We start from the raw sequence: 20,011 nt of genomic DNA, 5'->3' as shown, positions 1-20,011 counted from the left end.
GTAAAAAGTCCAAGGAAGTAGTTGGAGAAGGTGTAGGATTTACAAAGTACTTGCATGCTGGACCCTCAGTGAGGGAGAATAATAGAAATGAAATATTTTTAACTAGTATAGAGAAGGTGAGACAATTCCTGAAAACAAAGCCCCTCTATTTAGTTCTTCAATTTCTTATAGGTTAGGCTGTCCTGGCTTTACCCTGCCCGAGTACAAACCCAACCCAGTAGAAGGAGGAGCTTCCAAGTCCCTCTTCTTTCCAGATGAAGCAATAAACAAGCACCCTCGTTTCAGGTAAGTATGGCTCAGTGTTTACTTATCTTATCTATGAACTATAACCCATAGTTTATATCATGGTGTGTTTTTTCCCCATATACCACCCTATTATTAACACCTTGTATTCATGTAGTACATTGGTTTATAATTCATGAAAGAGCATTTTGATACTTGTGCTATTAACTGTATTCCATTGTTTACAATACAGTTCACTGTGTTGCACAGTTCTTTTTTACCCTTTAATTTTTATTCTAGTAATATACATTTATATGGCCTAAAATTTCCCCTTTTAACCACATTCACATATAAAATTCAGTGTCATTCATTACACGCATAATGTTGTGCTCCCACCATCATCACCATCCATTTCTAAAACTTTACACTCAGCCTAGCCTCATTTCAAGCACTCTAGCCTCAGTATGGCCTGTGTTGGGTAGCACAGGTCTGGAGGAGAAGTATTAATGGCTAGGGAGAGGGAGGAGAAAGGAATTAGGGCTCCAGGAATGCCTGGGAAAAGTGAGTAGTAAAGTTTAACCACAGTCTTTGGAGATAACGGGAAGCGCCAGAAACAGGTGAGGCCAGGCCGTGGCAGACCCTGGGCACCTGAACTGCTGTTTGTAAGTTAGAGAGCTGCAGGAGTCGGTGCTGAGCGAGCTCCCTCCAAGTATCTTTATCCAAATGTATTTTCCATAGGATGTCTTAGAGAATTAGTTTGAGATAAAATTTCATTCCATTTACTTGAATATGATCAAGTCCACCTTTTACATGATGGCTCTTAGGTGACCAGTATATGATGTTTGGCTGTCTGTTTTTCAGTACTCTAACAAGAAATATCCGACACAGGAGAGGAGAGAAAGTTGTCATCAATGTACCAAGTAAGTCCACAGCGAAGTGTTGGGGTGGGACTCCTGTTGCGTTGCTATTTAATCCTTGGCTCTCAACCATTTCCTGTTTTGTTTTGTTTTTAATTAACAACACAGTATTTAAAGACAAGAATACACCATCTCCATTTATAGAAACATTTCCTGAGGATGATGAGGCAGCAAAGGCTTCTAAGCCCGATCATATTTACATGGATGCCATGGGATTTGGGATGGGCAATTGCTGTCTTCAGGTATTGTTTCAAATATACAGAGAAGCAAAATGTCCTCATCCATTTCTGTTTACCAGTGATTTCTTTATGTATGCATGTTTCCTTCTTAAAATCACATTTTAATCAGGTAGAAAATGGTAGCTGATGTCCTTTCTAAAAACCAATGACGTTATTTTAGTAAATTCACTTATGGGAGATATCTCATGACTGATAATTATACAGACTCTGTAGTTCACCATAAAGTTTGATAGTTAATTAACTTAAAATGTGCAAAATTCTGTGGTCTCTTGTCTGTAGCTTTTCTTTTCTACATGCCTAATGTTTGCTGCCATCTAGTGGCAGTCTAGCTTTGAGGTTGTAACTATTGCTCAAATTGTGCATTGCTGGAAGTGAACTCTGATGGATGGATGTCAGTAATTTTGTGATTCAAGGGAAGGATTATTTGGATTGTTTAAATTTTGCGTCATGCAAGGCCATCTTAGTAGTATAAAAAGAATAAATATTTAGCTGCCCATTTTTGTCCTGCCCCTGGCTAGGTTACACAGGATGTAGACTGGCCTTTTACTGTTTATGAACTTTAATCAGATCCAAGAAAAAATTCAACTACTGGGGTCTCTGAGCAACTATGCCTCTGGCAGCAGTTGTACCCAAGTTTACTTAAAACCTGAAAAGGAGAGCATAGACCCCATCAGGCAGGAAGGGTCCTGCATTCTAGTGTTTACTCTTAGTCACTACTCAGGTATTTTGGCTCTCCCTTCACTTCTTGCGGCCTTAGTTTTCTCATCACTTAAGAGAAGGGTTTATGTTTGAAGGCTCCTCTAGGTCTGACTCTAATTAAAGATTTATTTCATTGCCTTTATTAACAGAAGTATTTGCTTTAATTTGATTAAAATCATGTTATAGAACCAAGAGAGGAAGGTGTTGCAGAAAATACAAATTCTCTTGTTTAAAGTGTTCATAAAAGGGTAAATGAAATTGATACACTAGGAGAGGGAAGAAAGCTCCACCCCCCCCACCCCACACCCCAAAAAGAGACTTCTTGTTACAACCCAAGGAGATTTTTTTCCAATTTTAGTGGCCTCAGGTGATTAGAAACCAAGCCCTAACAGGCCTAGAGCAGTGCAGAGCTGGCCACTGTGTTAGGCACTTCTGGGCCTCTGGCTGATGACTCTCAAGAGAAGCCAGAAACCTCATGTTCCCATTATCTCACACAGCTGTAGCACATATACTGCTTGCACATGTACCTCTGTTCTGTTTATTTTTAAACTGTTTATATAATCAAAGTTGAATGCTAGAGTCAGATTTTCCATGCTGAGTGTGTTTAAGTTGCATGGCCAAGGATAATTTCGTTTTTCCTGTTTTTCAGGACTTAAACAGGTAGTATAAAGTATATGACTTTCAAACAAGCATAGGCCAGGAAGTTTCCTTACAAATGGTCATACTTCAGAAAAAAAGAGACCTGTTGACTTTTAACTGCATATCTGCTTTCCTATCTTAATTACAAATATTTTTAAAGAGAACCACTAAGCTCTAGAACTTACAGTGCACAACTTTAAAATTGTATTAGTGTCTTCTTGCCTTTTGTCGGTTTAATATTAAAACATGGTGTTCTGCCAGGGATAGCGCAGTTGCTCTAATATAGTTCCAAAAGGATTTTCTTTCCCTTGAAACACTGTGTGTGTGTTTTGGACATATAAATTAATGTGTCCAAATGGTAAGTGATAAACATTTTTATTGCCTGTAGATACCATTTTTCATCCAATTTGAATTTTGCCATGGGCTTTTTCTGATGGGTTGTCTAGCACCCCAGTTTCATTACTCCACATAAAAAAAATTCATCAGCACAAGTAATGTAAAGTGTATGGCAAATGAGACAAATTCCACAAATCAGAAATCTGTATCTCTTAAGTAGAATACTAGAAACAGCTTACTGCAATAAAGCAGAAAAAATTGCTTGAAGTCATTTTTAAGGTTCATTTTTAGGGTTACTATACAAAGTAAAAAGGATTCTAATCACATTCAAATTCTTGACTCTTTGGGACATTTCAGAAATCAGTTAATATGTAGTAAGTTTGTGACATTATAGGTTTTTATCCCCCCCGAAAAAAATCATGTGGTTTCAAAACTGGGTTCTAGTTCTAGGTAAGTTTGAGATTAGATATTTAGGCTTCTAACATCTATATTTTATATTTTCCTCCTCCTTCCCCCAATCAGTTTCCTGTTGATACCACTCTTAGGATGCTTTAAAAGGACCCCAGAAGCCATTGCTCCTTAAGATGTGGGATTCTTTTTTCTTTTTTTCCTTCCTCCATTGAAGGCAATATCTGCAATGATGTCCTGTTTGATTTGGAAATCTCTTTATTAGGTCTAGAGTAAAGACACTAATTACCAAATTTATCTACAATGACTAAATCACTGTTGCAACTGAACTATTGAATTACCATTGCAAATTTTCTTAAGCATATTTTTCCAAAGTTGGCTTTTCCAGGATTAGCCTCTGAATTGTTTAGCCTTTCAAGAAGATTCAGTTGAAAATCGAGAAGAAAAAATGCTGATTATGGTAACCTTTAAAAAACAAACAAAAATAACATACATACATACATTCAAATACCTAGGAGTAGCCGCAGAAAGGACCTGAGTAAACTGAGAGATGCGTGTTCAAAAGAACACATCAATCATAACTCTTGAGGAGTATTTAGATATTTATCATCTTACCCCCATGTGGATTTGGCCTTTAAAGTTGTAGTTTTTCAAGTATTTCACCACCTTTATAAAAATAAGACTTATCTTTGCTTTTTTGTTCTCCTCTTTAGCGCCTTCTTTCCTTTGAAGTACTCTTACTTGTTTAGTAAAAGCACCAGCCTGTTTGTTAGACACTGTTCTAGGCACTTAAGACAGAATGGCATAACAGATCCCTGCCTGCATGGAGCTTACGTTTTAGTGTGGGGCCACAACGGTCAAGTGTATAAATACTTCACTTACCATTTCCCATTTCCTCACTTTGCATTTAATTTTAAACCATCCAGAAACTGATTTCTGAGTTTCCACCTCATTTCACAAACTGCCTCTGCTTTGGTTATCAGTGACCTGATTGCCTACCTTTTTCAGTCTTTATTTTAATCTTTGAAACACTTAACTGATGTCTATGACCTCTTATCCATGTCAAATTAATTTCTAATGGGTATTTAGTTATCATTACATTTTGGTTAAAATATAGTACTGACTGTAGCATTGAAATGGAAATTATAGGAAGTTCAGGACCTAAAGAATCCAGTTTTTTTTTTATAATTAAGTCACCACATTGACATGAAATGGCATATAATTCAGCAGGTGAACTTGTAAGTCTCCATTAGAAATTGTCTGCTATTAAAAGTCAAAGCTAATACCAAGTTCAAAATATTGGAACTAACAAGATTTTAGGACATTATTAACATTGACTCAACCATTATTATTTCAAGTTTTAAATTATTAATTCTTACACCAATGCTAGACTCAAACTGTTGTGATCGACAGAGAATAGCAAAATGGGAAATTCAGTACTCTTCCCAGCTTAAAATTTATATTACAGAAGTACTAATACAAACATAATTTGTGTTCTTCACCCTCTCCTACTTCCCAAAAGGTCTGTATTTTTTTTTTCATTTCTCTTAGTTAATTGTTTTAGAGAATTTATGCTCATCAACTATGTGATTTTTTTCTCAACTTGACTGATTCCTAAATGTCTTGGTTGCCCTCCTGTGCAGTCTTCCTGGGTGATCTCCCCATATTCACGTCATCGTTCCAGCTTAAATTTTTCCTTCTAGGTGCCAACTCTTGAGTCACAGCTGCTTTACAGGGATTCTCTATCTGTTCATCCCCTAGCTACATTAGCCCCTCATATCCTGGCACCTGTTTCTCAGATCTCTTACTGTATTCCCCGAAACACCCTGGCAACATCCAAGTAATCCCCTTCTCTATCCCACTGGCCACCAGAGCCTGCTGCTTTGACTCTGGTATGCCCCTTCCCATCAGAGTTGAAGTATGTTTCAACTAATCTCCATTTCTCTAATATTATACCCTTCTGAGCCATTCCCTAAACTCCTACCTGTAAATTTTCTAAAACCCGTCCTTAGGATCTCCAAATCCTTTTGGACCAAAATTTACACAACTCCTCAGCCAACTGAAGTGTATGGGAAACTGCAGGAGGAAATAAGCTAGCAGCAGAAGAAATATTTAGCCAGACTTCACTGTATATCTTGTGTTATTTTCCTTTCCTAACTTCTTAATCTTGTTTAACTTGGGAAGAATATAGTTATTTATATTAGTTGTCTGTATATTTTGGAAAAGTATTAAATACCATTTTCAAGTAAGGTTCATCCAAGAGAGCTTTAAATGAAACCCCTATATTAAATATTATCTTTAAGGAAATCACCATTACCTACCTTTCTCTTCTCTTCTCCCCCTTTCTTTCTTCTCAGACTTTATTGCTTTGGGAGGATGCCAATGATTTTTTTTTTTTTTTGTAATAACCTGCAATTCTTAAACAGGTGACTTTCCAAGCCTGCAGCATATTGGAGGCCAGGTACCTTTATGATCAGTTGGCCACTATCTGTCCAATTGTTGTAAGTAAAAATTAAAATTTATTTTAAATACTTCTTTGTATAAAATAAATATGTTCAAAATTTGCTGACCATGTGCTATTTAAGTAGTTAAGATTTCATTCTGAAGTGACCTACCATAAATAATAGACACAAATAGAGCCATCTATTTCCTGGTCCATGCACCTCCCAAAAAACAAAAGAAGCAAAAAAAAAAAGCAAATAGAGCCAATGAACTAAGAGGCTAGCTGTAGAAGTTTACTGTTACTAGTAAAAACTTTTAAGTGTTACATGTCAAACTTTAGTTTGGCCATATGCCCTGTCCCATCTTTTATGTCCTTACATTATAGAGATGATTTGGATGAATCAAATCGAAGGATTTGAGTAGTTTCTGGTACATTTCACCATAAGGAAACAAACACAGGTAAAAGATATAGTACAACTCTGTATGGGTTATATAAACTGGTGCTTTTTTGACCAGAAAAATTACTGCATGGAGTTTTGATGAACGTGTAAGTCACACTTTGAATCTGCAGGCACTGACTTATGTTTGTTTTTAGATGGCTTTGAGTGCTGCATCTCCTTTTTACCGAGGCTATGTGTCAGACATTGATTGTCGCTGGGGAGTGATTTCTGCATCTGTAGACGATAGAACTCGGGAGGAGAGAGGACTGGAGGTGGGAATGAGTTTTCCTTAATATCCATTTTAAATCAAGCAGGTAAAATGGGGTCACTGTAACTACTTGCAATTTTGAAGTCTTCCTTACTCATGTATGGGAACAAATTCACAGGTCATATACCTGTCTTTGTTTCTGGTCTTTGCCTTCATAGTGTTTGTTTTGGAGTGAACATATGGGAAATGTGATTTGGTTTGAGTGGGGACTTAATTTTTATCGTTTTTTGAAATCTGTGCTTACTTTAGCTTCTAAAATTAATAGTGTTATTTTCCTATATAAATATTTTTTCATTTTCCTCTATTTTGAAAGTCAGTGCTGATGGATGTTTTTACCAGAAGGCTTTTCAGGCTACATGATGCTTTCTACTGTAGAAAACATGATCTATTGTCAAAGATCCTTTTGCCCATATAAAGGGTTAGGTTTTGCCTAAAAACACATAAAGGAACCCCAATAAGTGGTTCTGATGTCTTCAACCAGGGCTCTAATACTGCTCTGGTGTTTATATAATAGTTCTTAAATTACTGAATGTGCTTTCTAAGTAGAGATAAGCTTTATAAAGGATAAGTCCTTTTGATATCTTGATATTATAGGTTTATTTTTACTTTCAACCTTAGCATTTATTTTCCTAGCTTAATAAGAATGAAAGCAATCTGCTGTAAAAAAAAAAAAAGTATATTTAAATTTTATACGAAAAAAGTGTACACTTAAATTGCCTCTGGATTTTTTTTTTTTTTTTAACATGGGCAGGCACCGGAAATCGAACCCGGGTCCTCGGGCTTGGCAGGCAAGCATTCTTACCTGCTGAGCCACCGTGGCCCGCCCAACCTCTGGATTTTTTTAAAAATAACTTTCCCTAATCACACTATTCAGAATTCACTAGCTTTTTTTCAGTATCTTATGTTAAGGTTGGACATTTTAATATAATTATTACATAAAAATATATAACATTTTAATATGCTTATTTGAGAGCATTAGTTTATTTCCAGATCATTTTCTGTGGCATTCATTCTTTTTTTTTTTTTTAAGCCATTAAAGAACAATAACTATAGGATCAGTAAATCAAGATATGATTCAATCGATAGTTACTTATCTGAGTGTGGTGAGAAATACAATGACATCGACTTGACGATAGATAAAGAAATCTACGAACAACTGTTGCAAGAAGGTGAGTATCCATTCCTTTTTTTCTAGATTTGATTGTATGCCTTTAGTTCTTCAAAGCTCATAAACTTTTTTGCTGACTCCTGGTCTGGTTTCTATTTTTAGTGTGAAGTCTCTAACTTTTCTTATGAGGCTGCTTGTTCCTAAAGTTTCAAGTTCCAAATACTTGTGAGATCTTCTTGACTTTTAGCAAAAGGAACTTACTTTGGAGGTCTGTATCTAGGTCCACACCAGTGCCCCACAGGCATTGTGTAAGTAGTGAATAAAATCATAATACTCCCCCGTTGTCCACAGGATAAAATACTGGGGCGAGGTGAGAATACCGAACAAACCAGCCATTTCCTAAGCTTCTAAATACCCTTTCTTCAAATTTCCTGAGCTGTCCTGTTTCCTTACCGGACTTAGAACACAGTGATTTCTTACCCTTTGAAGCAAGTCTTATGTGATACCTCTTTGCAGGTATTGATCATCTCCTGGCCCAGCATGTTGCTCATCTCTTTATTAGAGACCCACTGACTCTGTTTGAGGAGAAGATTCACTTGGATGATGCCAATGAGTCTGACCATTTTGAGGTATCTACTTTTTAAAATGCATTTCACTTCCTGAACTGAGGTGTGAAGAATTTGAGATTAGAATTCTCATATGCCTCTCATTACCCAGTGCAGTAGAGAACTAAGGAAACATTTGTTTTTTTAAGTCCCTTTGTATTATCATTCTTACTGGTTGTCTCTGAGATCTGAATTTTTTGTCCAGTGTTCTCTCTTGTTTCAGAGCAGTAAAAAATTGAAGCATATACTGAACAAAATCACATGATTAGTTATTTCATTGCTGTAGACATAATAAAACATTTGTTTTATTTTCCTAGCAGATCACACTCCAAGAAAATCTTAGATTGAACTTTTATTTGTAAATTTAAGAGTATTTAGCAGAAACAATGAACAGTCTTTTTCCATAATTAAATATAAAACCATCTTGATATTTTTTTAGATGTTTGAAATATCGGTTTTGTCTTGCCTTTTTTTTTTTCTTAACAGAATATTCAGTCCACAAATTGGCAGACAATGAGATTTAAGCCCCCTCCTCCAAACTCAGATATTGGATGGAGAGTGGAATTCCGACCTATGGAGGTAAGATGCCTGCATCGGCAGGAACTGTTTCAAAAGTATCTTTCCTTTGACTGCTTCTTACCTTTTGATATTCTTATCAGAAGACTCTTAAATTTTTTGAAAGGCAATGAAAATAAAATATATGTATATTAAAAGCAAGTCCAAAACTTAAGGTAAGGTTAATTTCTGAGACAAGGTTGGGGATCGGGGCTTTCAGTCCCAGAGTTGGGAATTAGAAGATTTGGAAATGAGCCAAGGAGGAGCCTGGGTCAGGGAAAAGCCTTCCTGTGTGGCTGGTCCATAATTTCTCTGGGCTTCTGCTTCTCTAGGTTCAGTTAACAGACTTTGAAAATTCTGCATATGTAGTGTTTGTGGTGCTGCTTACCAGAGTGATTCTTTCATACAAATTGGATTTTCTCATTCCGTTGTCTAAGGTAAGAGTGTTTATCCATTATAGTACAAGATGTAGATAACTATAAATATCTTTGCTCATTTATATTAAAGTATTCTGAATGTGAATTCATTTAGAATTGTTCACTTTTTAGAATAAAATGCCTGTCCTTCCACCCTATTCTATCTTCCTTTTAAACCTTTGTGTAGGCTATAGAATTTGCCAACTAAAGATAGGTCCCTACTCAACCCATTTGAAAGAGATTTAAGGTTGAATTTCAAAAAGCTTTCCATTCAAGGTGATGGTTGGAGTGTATTACAAAGTGACTTCCTCTACTCAAAAATCTCATCTTGGTTATGATATTAAAACTAGAGGTAACATACAGGAGGCTAGGGGTGGGGTTGCCATATGATCCTGCAAACCTGTTGCCAGGTATATACTTGGAGGAAGTCAGAGTGGAGATACAAATGACATTTGCATGCTGGTGTTTATGGCTGCAGTGTTCATGATTTGCAGTTGATGTAATTGGCCTAAAGGTACAATGACTGAGGGGTGGAAGGGGGAATTGTGGTAAATACGTAGACTTTTGAGCAGCTACAAGAAGGGATGAAGTTGTGAGACGGGCAACTAGGTGAATGACCCTTGAAAACAGTATGTTAAGTAAAATGGTAGAAACAGAAAGACAAATGTTATCATGCCTCACTCATGGGCTAACTGTACTGTGCAAACTTGGAGAATTGAAATCGAGAGCATGGGTTATCAGGTTGGGGCCTATTGTAAACGTTCCTAAATTGTAAGCACTTATAGTAGTCACATATATTCAGGAGTTGCGGTTGTTGGTTCTAGAGTTGGAGATACTGAGCTATTTGTGTATAACCTGTTCATTCCCTGAAACTTCGGGTATTTATGTAACACCTGAGACTCTGTATTAGAGCACTGAACTATGAAAGTCAGCAATTCCTCATATAGCAAGTATTGAAAAAATGATCAGACTTCAACTAGAGATATGAATGAAGTTGATCTGGATAGGACTAAGGTAAATCAGAATACAGGGTAAAGGATGATATGGTCCGTGTTTGAAAACTTCAACTTCTGTGTGAGACCAAAAGAAGAAAAATTTATTTGGTACAAAATTTATATTTTGAGTAGCACATTACCTAATTTAACTTGTATAGTCAGTTTATTTGAATGTCTTAATTACATGAGATTTTGAGTAGGGCATGAGATCTTGTTGGTTTATTCAGGTTAGATGCTCTAATACATCCCAGGGCAATTTGGGCAGAAAATAAAAAAGTATTTGTAAAGTCCCTTTGGAGCCTGGGGAAAAAGGAGGAAATATTCTACTACCCCATCTGGGGAATTCCTAATATTTTTGCAACCAGTGGGGACAAACAATTCCATAGCCTGGGCTCTCGATCTTGGGGTTTGCTTCTATGGAACTTATTCCTGCAAAGGAGAAGCTAAACCTACTTAAATTATGTCTAAGAATCACCACCAGAGAACCTCTTTTGTTGCTCAGATGTGGCCTCTGTGTCTAAACCAGTTCGGCAGGTGAACTCACTGCACTCCACCCCACATGGGACATGACTCCCAGGGGTGTAAATCTCCCTGGTGACATGGGGCAGAACTCTCTGGATGAGCTGGGACCCAGTGTCATGGGATTGAGAAAGCCTTTTTGACCAAAAGGGGAAACAGAGAAATGAGACAAAATAAAGTTTCAGTGGCTGAGAGATTTCAGACAGAGTCAAGAGGTTATCCTGGAGGTTATTCTTATGTATTGTATAGATATCTTTTTTTAGTCTATGGTGTATTGGAATGGCTGGTGGGAAGTACCTGAAATTGTTGAACTGTAGTCCAGTAGCCTTAATTCTTGAAGAGGATTGTATAACTAGACTGTGTGATTATGAAAACCTTGTGTCTGATGCTCCTTTTATCCAGGGCATGGACAGATGAGTAAAAAAATAATAATAATAAGGATAAAAAGTAATGGGGATGAAGGATAAAAAAGGGGATAGATTGAAATACTAGTGGTCAATGAGAAGGAAGGATAAGGTGTATGGGATGTATTAGTTCTTTTTTTTTCTTTTTATTTCTTTTTCTGGAGTGATTCACATGTTCTAAAAATGATCATGGTGATGAGTACGCAATTATGTAATGATATTGTGAGCCATTGATTGTATACTATGGATGGACTGTATGTGTGTGAAGCCTTCTCAATAGAAATATTTTTTTAAAAAGACTAAAAGAAACTGCGTTCTCCTAAGGGTATGTGATGCCACTACCTGGGGATAAAGCCAGTTTATCCACTCCCTTCAACATCACCATAACAGTAGCTTGAAGACGATGGAATGGGGTACCACTGCAAGTCCCAGCCAAGAAAGGTCTCCTTTCACAGAGAAACCCATGGACAGTGCAGCCACATCTGGGATTTGCTTTTCTAGTATAGGCCGGTTTCCATCTCAGAAAACAGCAGACCCTAGTGATCTTACTATAATAAACTCATTCCTCAAAACACTTGTGCCACAGCATGTATAATGGAAAAGGCCCATACTTTGGAGCCACCTGACCTGGGTTCAGTTCCAGCTTTGCTTTTTGTTAGCTGTGTCATGTTGGGAAATGGATTTAGGCCTGATTACTCTGTCACCAACAAAGACAGGAGCACGAGCACTACATGATTCCGCAGTGGCCTCAGCAGTGCACAGTGAGACAGAGCCAGCCAATGGAACACGAGCAGCCATCAGAATGTGAGCTGAAGACTATTTTTAGGCATGTTTTGCAGAAACTTCTAACATCTTTTTGTATTGCCATGTGCATCCATACTTTGAACATCAGCCATTTGCATATTCAGTAGTACCATAATTGATGTTCTAAATTTGGTGCTAGTCTATATTTGGTGCTATATAATTCCTGCCTCTTTATAATAATATTAAATAAATTGACTTGTGAGAAGCAAAAAAAAAAAAAAAAATAGGTGATAAGTAAAGAGTAAGTGCTACAAACATCTTCTCAGTGGATTGAAACTTGTTTCTGGAGAATACATATAACTTTGGACTATCAGGAAAACAAACTGGAGTAAATAGCCCTACAAAGAACAAAAAAAAGGCACTTCTGGGAGCAGTTTCCCAGCAGTACCTTGGAAAAACTCCAGGCTGTAAAGCAGCAAATCTGGGCCATGGGGCAGTAGCCCAAAAAAGTAGAGGCCATTGGTTCCTGAGCCAGTGGTCCTCTTGGCATGAAGTGGCTGGCAAATACTGCCAAACAGATTCAGGGGTCTGCTGCAGGGGACTCCTACTAATGGTTTTAGGGCCATAGAAAAGAGAAGTAGAGCAGCCTTGAAACAGCAAGCATGAAAGGAAAAATAAACCTGCTTCACGCAGTATCTACACCTAGGATACCTGGCTCCCTGCTCCCTCCATAAGGGGATTCACTGTTGTACCTGTCCCACCCACACACCCTGGAGGGAGTCTGCTGTCAGTCTGTCCCTGCCTGCCCACCATGCCCAGGCCAGAGTTAACCCATGGGGTTCTATGGGCCCACACCGCCCTTATGGCTGCACCTACTGGCGAAATCAAAACCATCTGAGGGAGAGTCCATGCAAGCTGCCTTGTAAGCCTTTGTTCATGAACATGAATGGATGCCGAAAAGTCAACAGGAAATGGAGAAGAGTTAATACAGCTTGCAAGAAGAGTGCCTCAGCTAGGCTTACAGAGTAAATTACCCTTAGTGAAACACCATTAATTTAAGAAACTGGAAGGAATCCCTAAAGAAATTTTAATTAGCACACTCAAAAATATTCTAGGGAAAAAAAAGAAAACATTCTAGAGAAGGGTCACATCCATAAAACAAACAAGCACTATGGCAGAACATTTGGAAATGAAGAACATGGTGGCCCCACTTTAAAAACACAGCCTACTCACCATTTTAAAGAACATGTTATTGTAGATCAGACTAGTGATTTAAGAAACCAAATTGAGATTCCCCCAAAATGGAACGTAGGGTGGCAAAGAAATGGAAACTATGATAAATATGAAGCATGAAGAACTGCCCAGGAAAATTCAGTATTTATATAATATTTTGGAAGAGAGCAGCTTATATATAATCAGTATTATTGATTACAGTAATCAGAGAAATAATAGAATTTTTCTTGAGCAAAAGAGTCCGTTAAGGGTTAGAGAGTAGTATGTAAAGAAGCCAGAGATCTAGACATTTGTTGGAATATCTGAGTCTCAAAGAGAAAATTAACCATCCAGAAAGAAGAGAAAATTAGGATATGTGCCAAAGTGGGGGGGGGGGGGGGGAATGTCAACTAACAATGTCTTCTCTACGACATTAAATGTTAGAAGAGGTGGAAAGATTTGTACAGAATCCTGAGTGGCACAGATTGAAAAATAACTGAACCAGTATGAGACTCTAAAGAGCAATAATAAAATGTACTTTTTAAATGGAATTCATAAAAGTAGAAATTAAAACTAATGGTCTTTATGAACTCTTGTCAAAGCATAGGAAAAAACAAATGTCATTTAAAATGGTGCAGTCACTGTGGAAAATAGTTTGGTGGTTCCTCAGAGAGTTAAGTATAGAATTACCACATGACCTGGCAGTACACTTCTAGGTATGATCCCCAAAAGAACTGAAAGCAAGGACTTGAATGTTATCTGTACACCAGTGTTCATAGCAGCATTATTCAAAATAACCAAAAGATGGAAGCAGCCCAAGTGTACATCAAGAGATGAATAGATAAGCAAAATATTACAAGTATATGCAATGGAATATTATTAACCTGTAAAAAGGATACATGCTACTACCACATGGATGAACATTGAAGACATATTGAGTGAAGTAAGCCAGGTATAAAAGGACAAATATGGTATGATTTCACTTATACAAAATACCTAGAATAAGTAAATTCATAGAGCTAGAAAGTAGATTACAAGTTACCAGGGGATAGGGGTGGGTGGGTGAGAGAGAGAGTTAACATTTAATGGATACAGTTTCTGTTTTGGATAATGGAAAAGTTTGGTAATGAATGGTGGTGATAATAGCGTAGCACTCTGAATGTAATTAATACCACTGAATTGTATATTTGGGAGTGGTTAAAATTTTAGGAAAACTTAGATATACATACGTGTGTGTATGTGTGTATATGTGTGTATTACCAGAATAAATATTTAAAAAAAAAATAGAACTGTGCAACACAGAGTGAACCCTAATGTAAAGTGTGCTGTGGCTAAGAATAATTGTAATATCGTTTTATCAATTATTTTTTAAAGTTTTGGTAATGGATGGTGGTGATGGTGTCACAACATTGTGAATGTAATTAACACCACTGAATGCACACAGCAAAGTGGTTAGCATGAGAAAATTTGCATTATCATACATTACCATGATAAAAATTTAAAGAAAAATATCCATATCCAAGGGAGAATTTCAGACTATTATTTCAGAATGTTCCTAAAAATGTCTAGATCATTCAGAAGGCTAGTTGTGTCTTAAAAAACAATAGGGTCAGAACCCCGCAGAACTACGAAGCATAGAGTCCACCAGCCAGTGACTTTTGGAGATGAAGAAGGAAAATGCCTCTCAGGAAGCTTCATGAAGTAAGAGGCCTGGAGAGAAAACCAGCAGACACTGCCATGTTCATCATGTCCCTTTCCAGCTGAGAGAGAAACATTTAACATCATCAGCCTTCTTGAACCAAGAAAAAATGGAAATGTCCTCATATTGATTGTGGTGATGAATGCATAACTGTGTGATTATACCAAGAACCATTGATTGTTTACTTAGGATGGATTGTATGGTGTGTGAATAAAAAATGAAACTATTTGAAAATAAACAGAAAGATATAAGTGCTGGAGGAAATGTGTAGAGAAAGAGAGATGTACCTATTCACTGTTGGTAGGAAAGTAAAATGGTACATCCCCTCTGGAGGGCACAGTGCTGGTTCCATAGGAGGCTAAGTATCGGGTTACCTTATGATTCTGCAACCTCATTAGATACAGATCTAGAAGAACTGAAAGCTGGGACACCAGTGGACATTGGCACACTGGTGTTGATGATGGCGTATTCAGTTTGCAATGGATAAAGATAGCCTAAGGTTACATGGAAGGGAGAACTGTGATGTATACATACAATGGAGTATTGAGCAGCTGCAAGAAGGAATGAAGTCGTGAGGCATGCAAGTAGGTAAATGAATCTTAAGGAGAGTATGTTGACTAAAATAGCCAGGATGTGGACTAACTATAATGTGCAGACTGAGATTTGAATTTGAGAGCACAGGTTATCAGGGAAGGTTTATTGTAAAGGTTCTTAGATTGTAAACTCTTAATAGCAGTCACATCTGTTCCTGAGTCCTAGCTGTTATTTCTAAATTCTGAGATGCTAAGCTCTTTGTGTATAACCTGGTCATTCCAAGAAACTTTGGTTATCTCTGTGACCCCTGAGACTCAGAGCTAGAGTTTTGCAGCATTACCCCTACAGCAACTATTTAAAAGGCTGAAAAAGTGATTAAGCTTCAATTGGTTAGATCTGGTTAGAACTAAGGTAAATAAGACTAAAGGGTAAAGGTTTTTGACTGTATTTTAAAATTTCAACCTCTGTAAGAGACCAATGGAAGAGATGTTTATCTGGTGCAAAATATGTATTTTCTTTAGCACGCTGTCTAATTTAACTTGTTTGGCCAGTTTATTCAAATACCATAATTACATGGAACCTTGAATAGGGAGTGAGATCTTGTTTTTTTCAGGTTAATGTGATGTCCCGATATATCCCAGAGAATTCTGGACAGAAGATAAAAACGTGTTTGCAAAGTTTCCGTGAGGGACTGGGGAGAAAAGGTGGATATAGTAAACTTCCCCACCTGGGGTAGACCTGATATTCTCACAAGCATTGGGCGCTACCAATTTAATAGGCCAAGCCCTCAATCTTGGGGTTTGCCCTTATGAAACTTATTCCTACAAAGGAGAAGCTAAACCTACTTTCAATTTTGCCTGAGTCACCCTCAGAGAACCTCCTCTGTTGCTCAGATGTGGCCTCTTTCTCTAAGCCACTTCCACAGATAAACTCACTACCCTCTCCCTATGTGGGACATGACTCCCAGGGGTATAAATCTCCTTGACAATATGGGACATGACTCCCAGGGATGAGCCTAGCGCTGGCACCATGGGAGTGAGAAATACTTAACCAAAAGGAGAAAGAGAAATGAAACAAAATAAAGTTTCAATGGCTGAGAGATTTCAAGTAGAGTTGAGAGGACATTCTAAAGGTTATTCTTATATAGTGTATAATATCCCTTTTCAGTTTTCGGTGTCTTGGAGTAGCTAGAGAGAGGGAAATGCTGTTTGGGGTGTTCTTTATTGTGTTTATTCTTATTCTTTTATGTTTATAGAGTAATGAAAATGTTAAAAATCAGTTGTGATGATGAATGCACAGCTATATAATGATACTGTGAACCATTGATTGTACACTTTGGATGATTACATGGCATGTAAATACATTACAAATATATCAATAAAATTCATTAATTTTTTTTAAAACCTCGATGAGATACCATAACATAACAATTAGAATAGTTGCTTTTAAAAAAAACTGAAAAGAACAAGTGTTGGAGAGGATGTAGAGAAATAGGAACACTGATTCATTGCTGGTAGCAATGTAAAATTTTGCAGCCACTGTGGAAGACAGTTTAGTGGTTCCTCAGAAAGCTACGTCCAGAACTATCGATCCAATCAGTAGATAAATAAAATGTGGTATATACATAAAATGGAATATTATTCTGTCATAAAAAGAAGTGAAGGGCGGGCCATGGTGGCTCAGCAGGCAGAGCCATGACCAACTCTGGGATCTGTCCTGTAACTGCTTTGAAAACTATTGCTTTTTCCTTTCTTTGCTTTGTTTAAATGTTACATTATACAATAAAGTAAATTTTTTTAAAATAGGAATTGATGAATATGGGGGAAAGCTAAGTTATCAAGATTTATGCCACCCATCCCACTTCAACTGAACCTCTGACTTGCGTGTTTTATATGTTAAGATTGTGCCTTATTACTCAGAATCTCATAAAAAATAAAAGTGCTACTACTACTAAAAAGTTTTAGAAGTTCTCCTACGAGGGTCTTAAAAAAATCATTGAAGAAATGGAGAATTCACAAGTAAATTGAGTTTTTTGATTGGCCAGGCTCAGTAATGAGAACTTCTATCCTCACTTGACATGGCCAGAGCCACCCTATGGGCGGCAAAGCCCAGCACTGGTAACCCCTGCACACCGAGCATCCTAAATTTATTTTAAGATTCAGTCACAAGTGTGCTCTGAAATGCAGATGTCCTTCATGAATACAAGTTTTTGTTTTTGTTTTAAGGTAAACTTCTTAGAATTCCCCACGGTTATTAAAAAGCGCATTCCCACCCATAGTTGAGTGACACCGGCCCCACACAAAAGTAAAAGGTTAGCCTGAGTTCTCCTCCGTTCTCCCACCCAGAAGGCATCAGAGGGGAAAGTAGACTTAAGGGTGTGTCCCGATTTGCAGAAGCATGAAAGGCATTACAACTTCTGTGTTTGGCCAAAAAATGTTTTGACATAGCTGTGATTGTTTTTCTTCCTTAGGTTGATGAAAACATGAAAGTAGCACAGAAACGAGATGCCGTCTTGCAGGGAATGTTTTATTTCAAGAAAGATATTTGCAAAGGTATTACATTCTCTTACATTTCTAGGATCAGTTTATGCGACAGCAAGTGCTAAAGCTCTCACCTCTGCTCCTCCAGGTGGCAATGCTGTGGTGGACGGGTGTGGCAAGGCTCCCAACAGCACCGAGCTGGCCCCAGAGGAGTTCACCTTAATGAGCATAGACACCATCATCAATGGGAAGGTAGGGACCTGCACAGCACACCTGGCCTTTTACACCAGCAGCAGGGAGTGAATAATGTGTCCTGCTTCTTGTAGGAAGGTGTGTTTCCTGGACTAATCCCAATTCTGAACTCTTACCTTGAAAACATGGAAGTGGATGTGGACACCAGATGTAGTATTCTAAACTACCTAAAGCTAATCAAGAAGCGAGCATCTGGTATGTTACCTTTTTTTTTTTAAATCATGTTGTACGTAGAATCTCATAATACTCAATTTCTTAAAGTAGTCTTTGAAAATATGCCATTTAATCAATGTGCACTTGTCCCACATTTTTACATCTCTACAACTGGATATTCCTTATCTTTAGCAGTCACAGGACTTTTGTCTTATAAAATAGAGGTGCATCTTAAAATCGAAGGTATCCAGCCTCTACAGAACATCAACTAGTGCATCTCCCTATTCCATATTATTGACAGACCTTTCCAACGTGAAAAAGTTAGAGTAGGCATAGTCCAAATACCCCTAAAGAGTGGAATAGAAAGATTAAAGGTGATGGTGGGGTTATACAGAGAAGGTAGAATTTAACAAACGAGTATGATTGCTGAATCATTATATTGACAGTTATTTTAGTCTCCAGTATCTTAGAGCAGCTAGAAGTAAAAACCTAAAATTGTGGAACTGTAACCCATACCAAACTCTGAAATCTGATCTACAGCTAATTGTTGCACTGTGCTTTGAGATTTATTGCTTTTTTGTGTGTGTGTATGCTATTTTTCACAAAAAAAAATGTGATAAATGCACATCTATATGGTGATATTTTGAACCATTGATTATACACTTTGAATGATTATATGGTATGGGAATATATAATACATATCAATAAAAAGTAATTTTAAGATATTTGAAGGTAATACTACATAGACAATGAAATATGCTGTCTGCATTGCCTGTTTGACATTTGTGCTACACTGCATTCATGTCGATCATCTTGGGCTCTTTAGTGGATTAAGTAACTTTGTAGGTTAAACAAGCTACACAGCTAGGATCTGCCATTCTCCAGCCTGCTACTTACAGTGAACATCGCAGGAGGCTTCTTTGTTAGTTTTGAGGAGATCACATTTAACACTGCCTATGCAGTACCTGGCACGAGGAAAATGTTCCCTGCTAATTAGAGGGATACTACTAATAATGATAATGGCGTCTGTATGTCACTTGATGCTTCTGTAAACTTTCCAGAGTCAAAGGATGAATGAAGAACCCCACTTCACTCCCTACCATCACTAACACCACCAATAGTATATTTACCAATTTCTATCTTTATTTATTCTACATCCTATTTTTATTCTCTACCTCTATGATCAGTGATCACCCTAGGAAACTCAGGACTCTACAGTCCTGTGCAGTTTCATAACACTGGCTTATGTAGTCTCCCTTAGCCCTCTAGCTAAGGGAGCACACCTGCTCTCACACACTTGTTTTCTTCTTTTTAATGCAGTTTTTTTCTTTGTTTTTGATTGTGAAAAATAACATATCTACAAAAAAGCAATGAATTTCCAAGTACTTTTGTGTGTGCACACTGTATGGGGGGAGTCACATTTCATTCTTTTTCCATGTAACTGTCCTGTTATTGCAGTGCCATTTGTTGAATTTTTTTTTTTTTTTTTTTGGTGCAGCGGAAGTGCACAGGTGGGGAATCAACCCAGGTCTCCTGCCTGGCAGGCGAGAGTTCTACCACTGAACTACCCCTGTAACCACCACCACCACCCCCCATCGAGTACATTTTAACAAGTAATTATACAACAGATTTTAAAGTTTGGTGTGGGTTACAGTTCCACAATTTTTCATTTTTTCTACTAGCTGCTCCAAGACACCGAAGACCTACAGAAATATCAGTGTATTG

General features: G+C 37.5%; 1 protein-coding gene across 2 annotated transcripts in view; it reads left to right on the top strand.

The window, feature by feature from the left end:
• GCLC (glutamate-cysteine ligase catalytic subunit) overlaps nucleotides 1-20,011 on the top strand; it is a 73,562-nt gene that overhangs the window by 31,877 nt on the left and 21,674 nt on the right. For both annotated transcript variants that reach the window (XR_013176169.1, XM_077162086.1), the window contains exons 4-15: nucleotides 172-285; nucleotides 1,084-1,142; nucleotides 1,248-1,381; nucleotides 5,887-5,961; nucleotides 6,498-6,614; nucleotides 7,641-7,779; nucleotides 8,235-8,347; nucleotides 8,810-8,902; nucleotides 9,211-9,315; nucleotides 17,872-17,953; nucleotides 18,030-18,133; nucleotides 18,208-18,328. Coding sequence is in view for 1 of the 2 variants with exons in the window: in XM_077162086.1 (XP_077018201.1) it covers nucleotides 172-285; nucleotides 1,084-1,142; nucleotides 1,248-1,381; nucleotides 5,887-5,961; nucleotides 6,498-6,614; nucleotides 7,641-7,779; nucleotides 8,235-8,347; nucleotides 8,810-8,902; nucleotides 9,211-9,315; nucleotides 17,872-17,953; nucleotides 18,030-18,133; nucleotides 18,208-18,328 (1,256 nt within the window). In the remaining variant the exon portion in view is untranslated. The remainder of the gene's footprint in view (nucleotides 1-171; nucleotides 286-1,083; nucleotides 1,143-1,247; nucleotides 1,382-5,886; nucleotides 5,962-6,497; nucleotides 6,615-7,640; nucleotides 7,780-8,234; nucleotides 8,348-8,809; nucleotides 8,903-9,210; nucleotides 9,316-17,871; nucleotides 17,954-18,029; nucleotides 18,134-18,207; nucleotides 18,329-20,011) is intronic.

Source organism: Tamandua tetradactyla, chromosome 5 (genome assembly GCF_023851605.1).
Source record: "Tamandua tetradactyla isolate mTamTet1 chromosome 5, mTamTet1.pri, whole genome shotgun sequence".
In the NCBI taxonomy this organism is placed as follows: Eukaryota; Metazoa; Chordata; class Mammalia; order Pilosa; family Myrmecophagidae; genus Tamandua; species Tamandua tetradactyla.
This window is presented reverse-complemented; position numbering and strand designations above follow the sequence as displayed.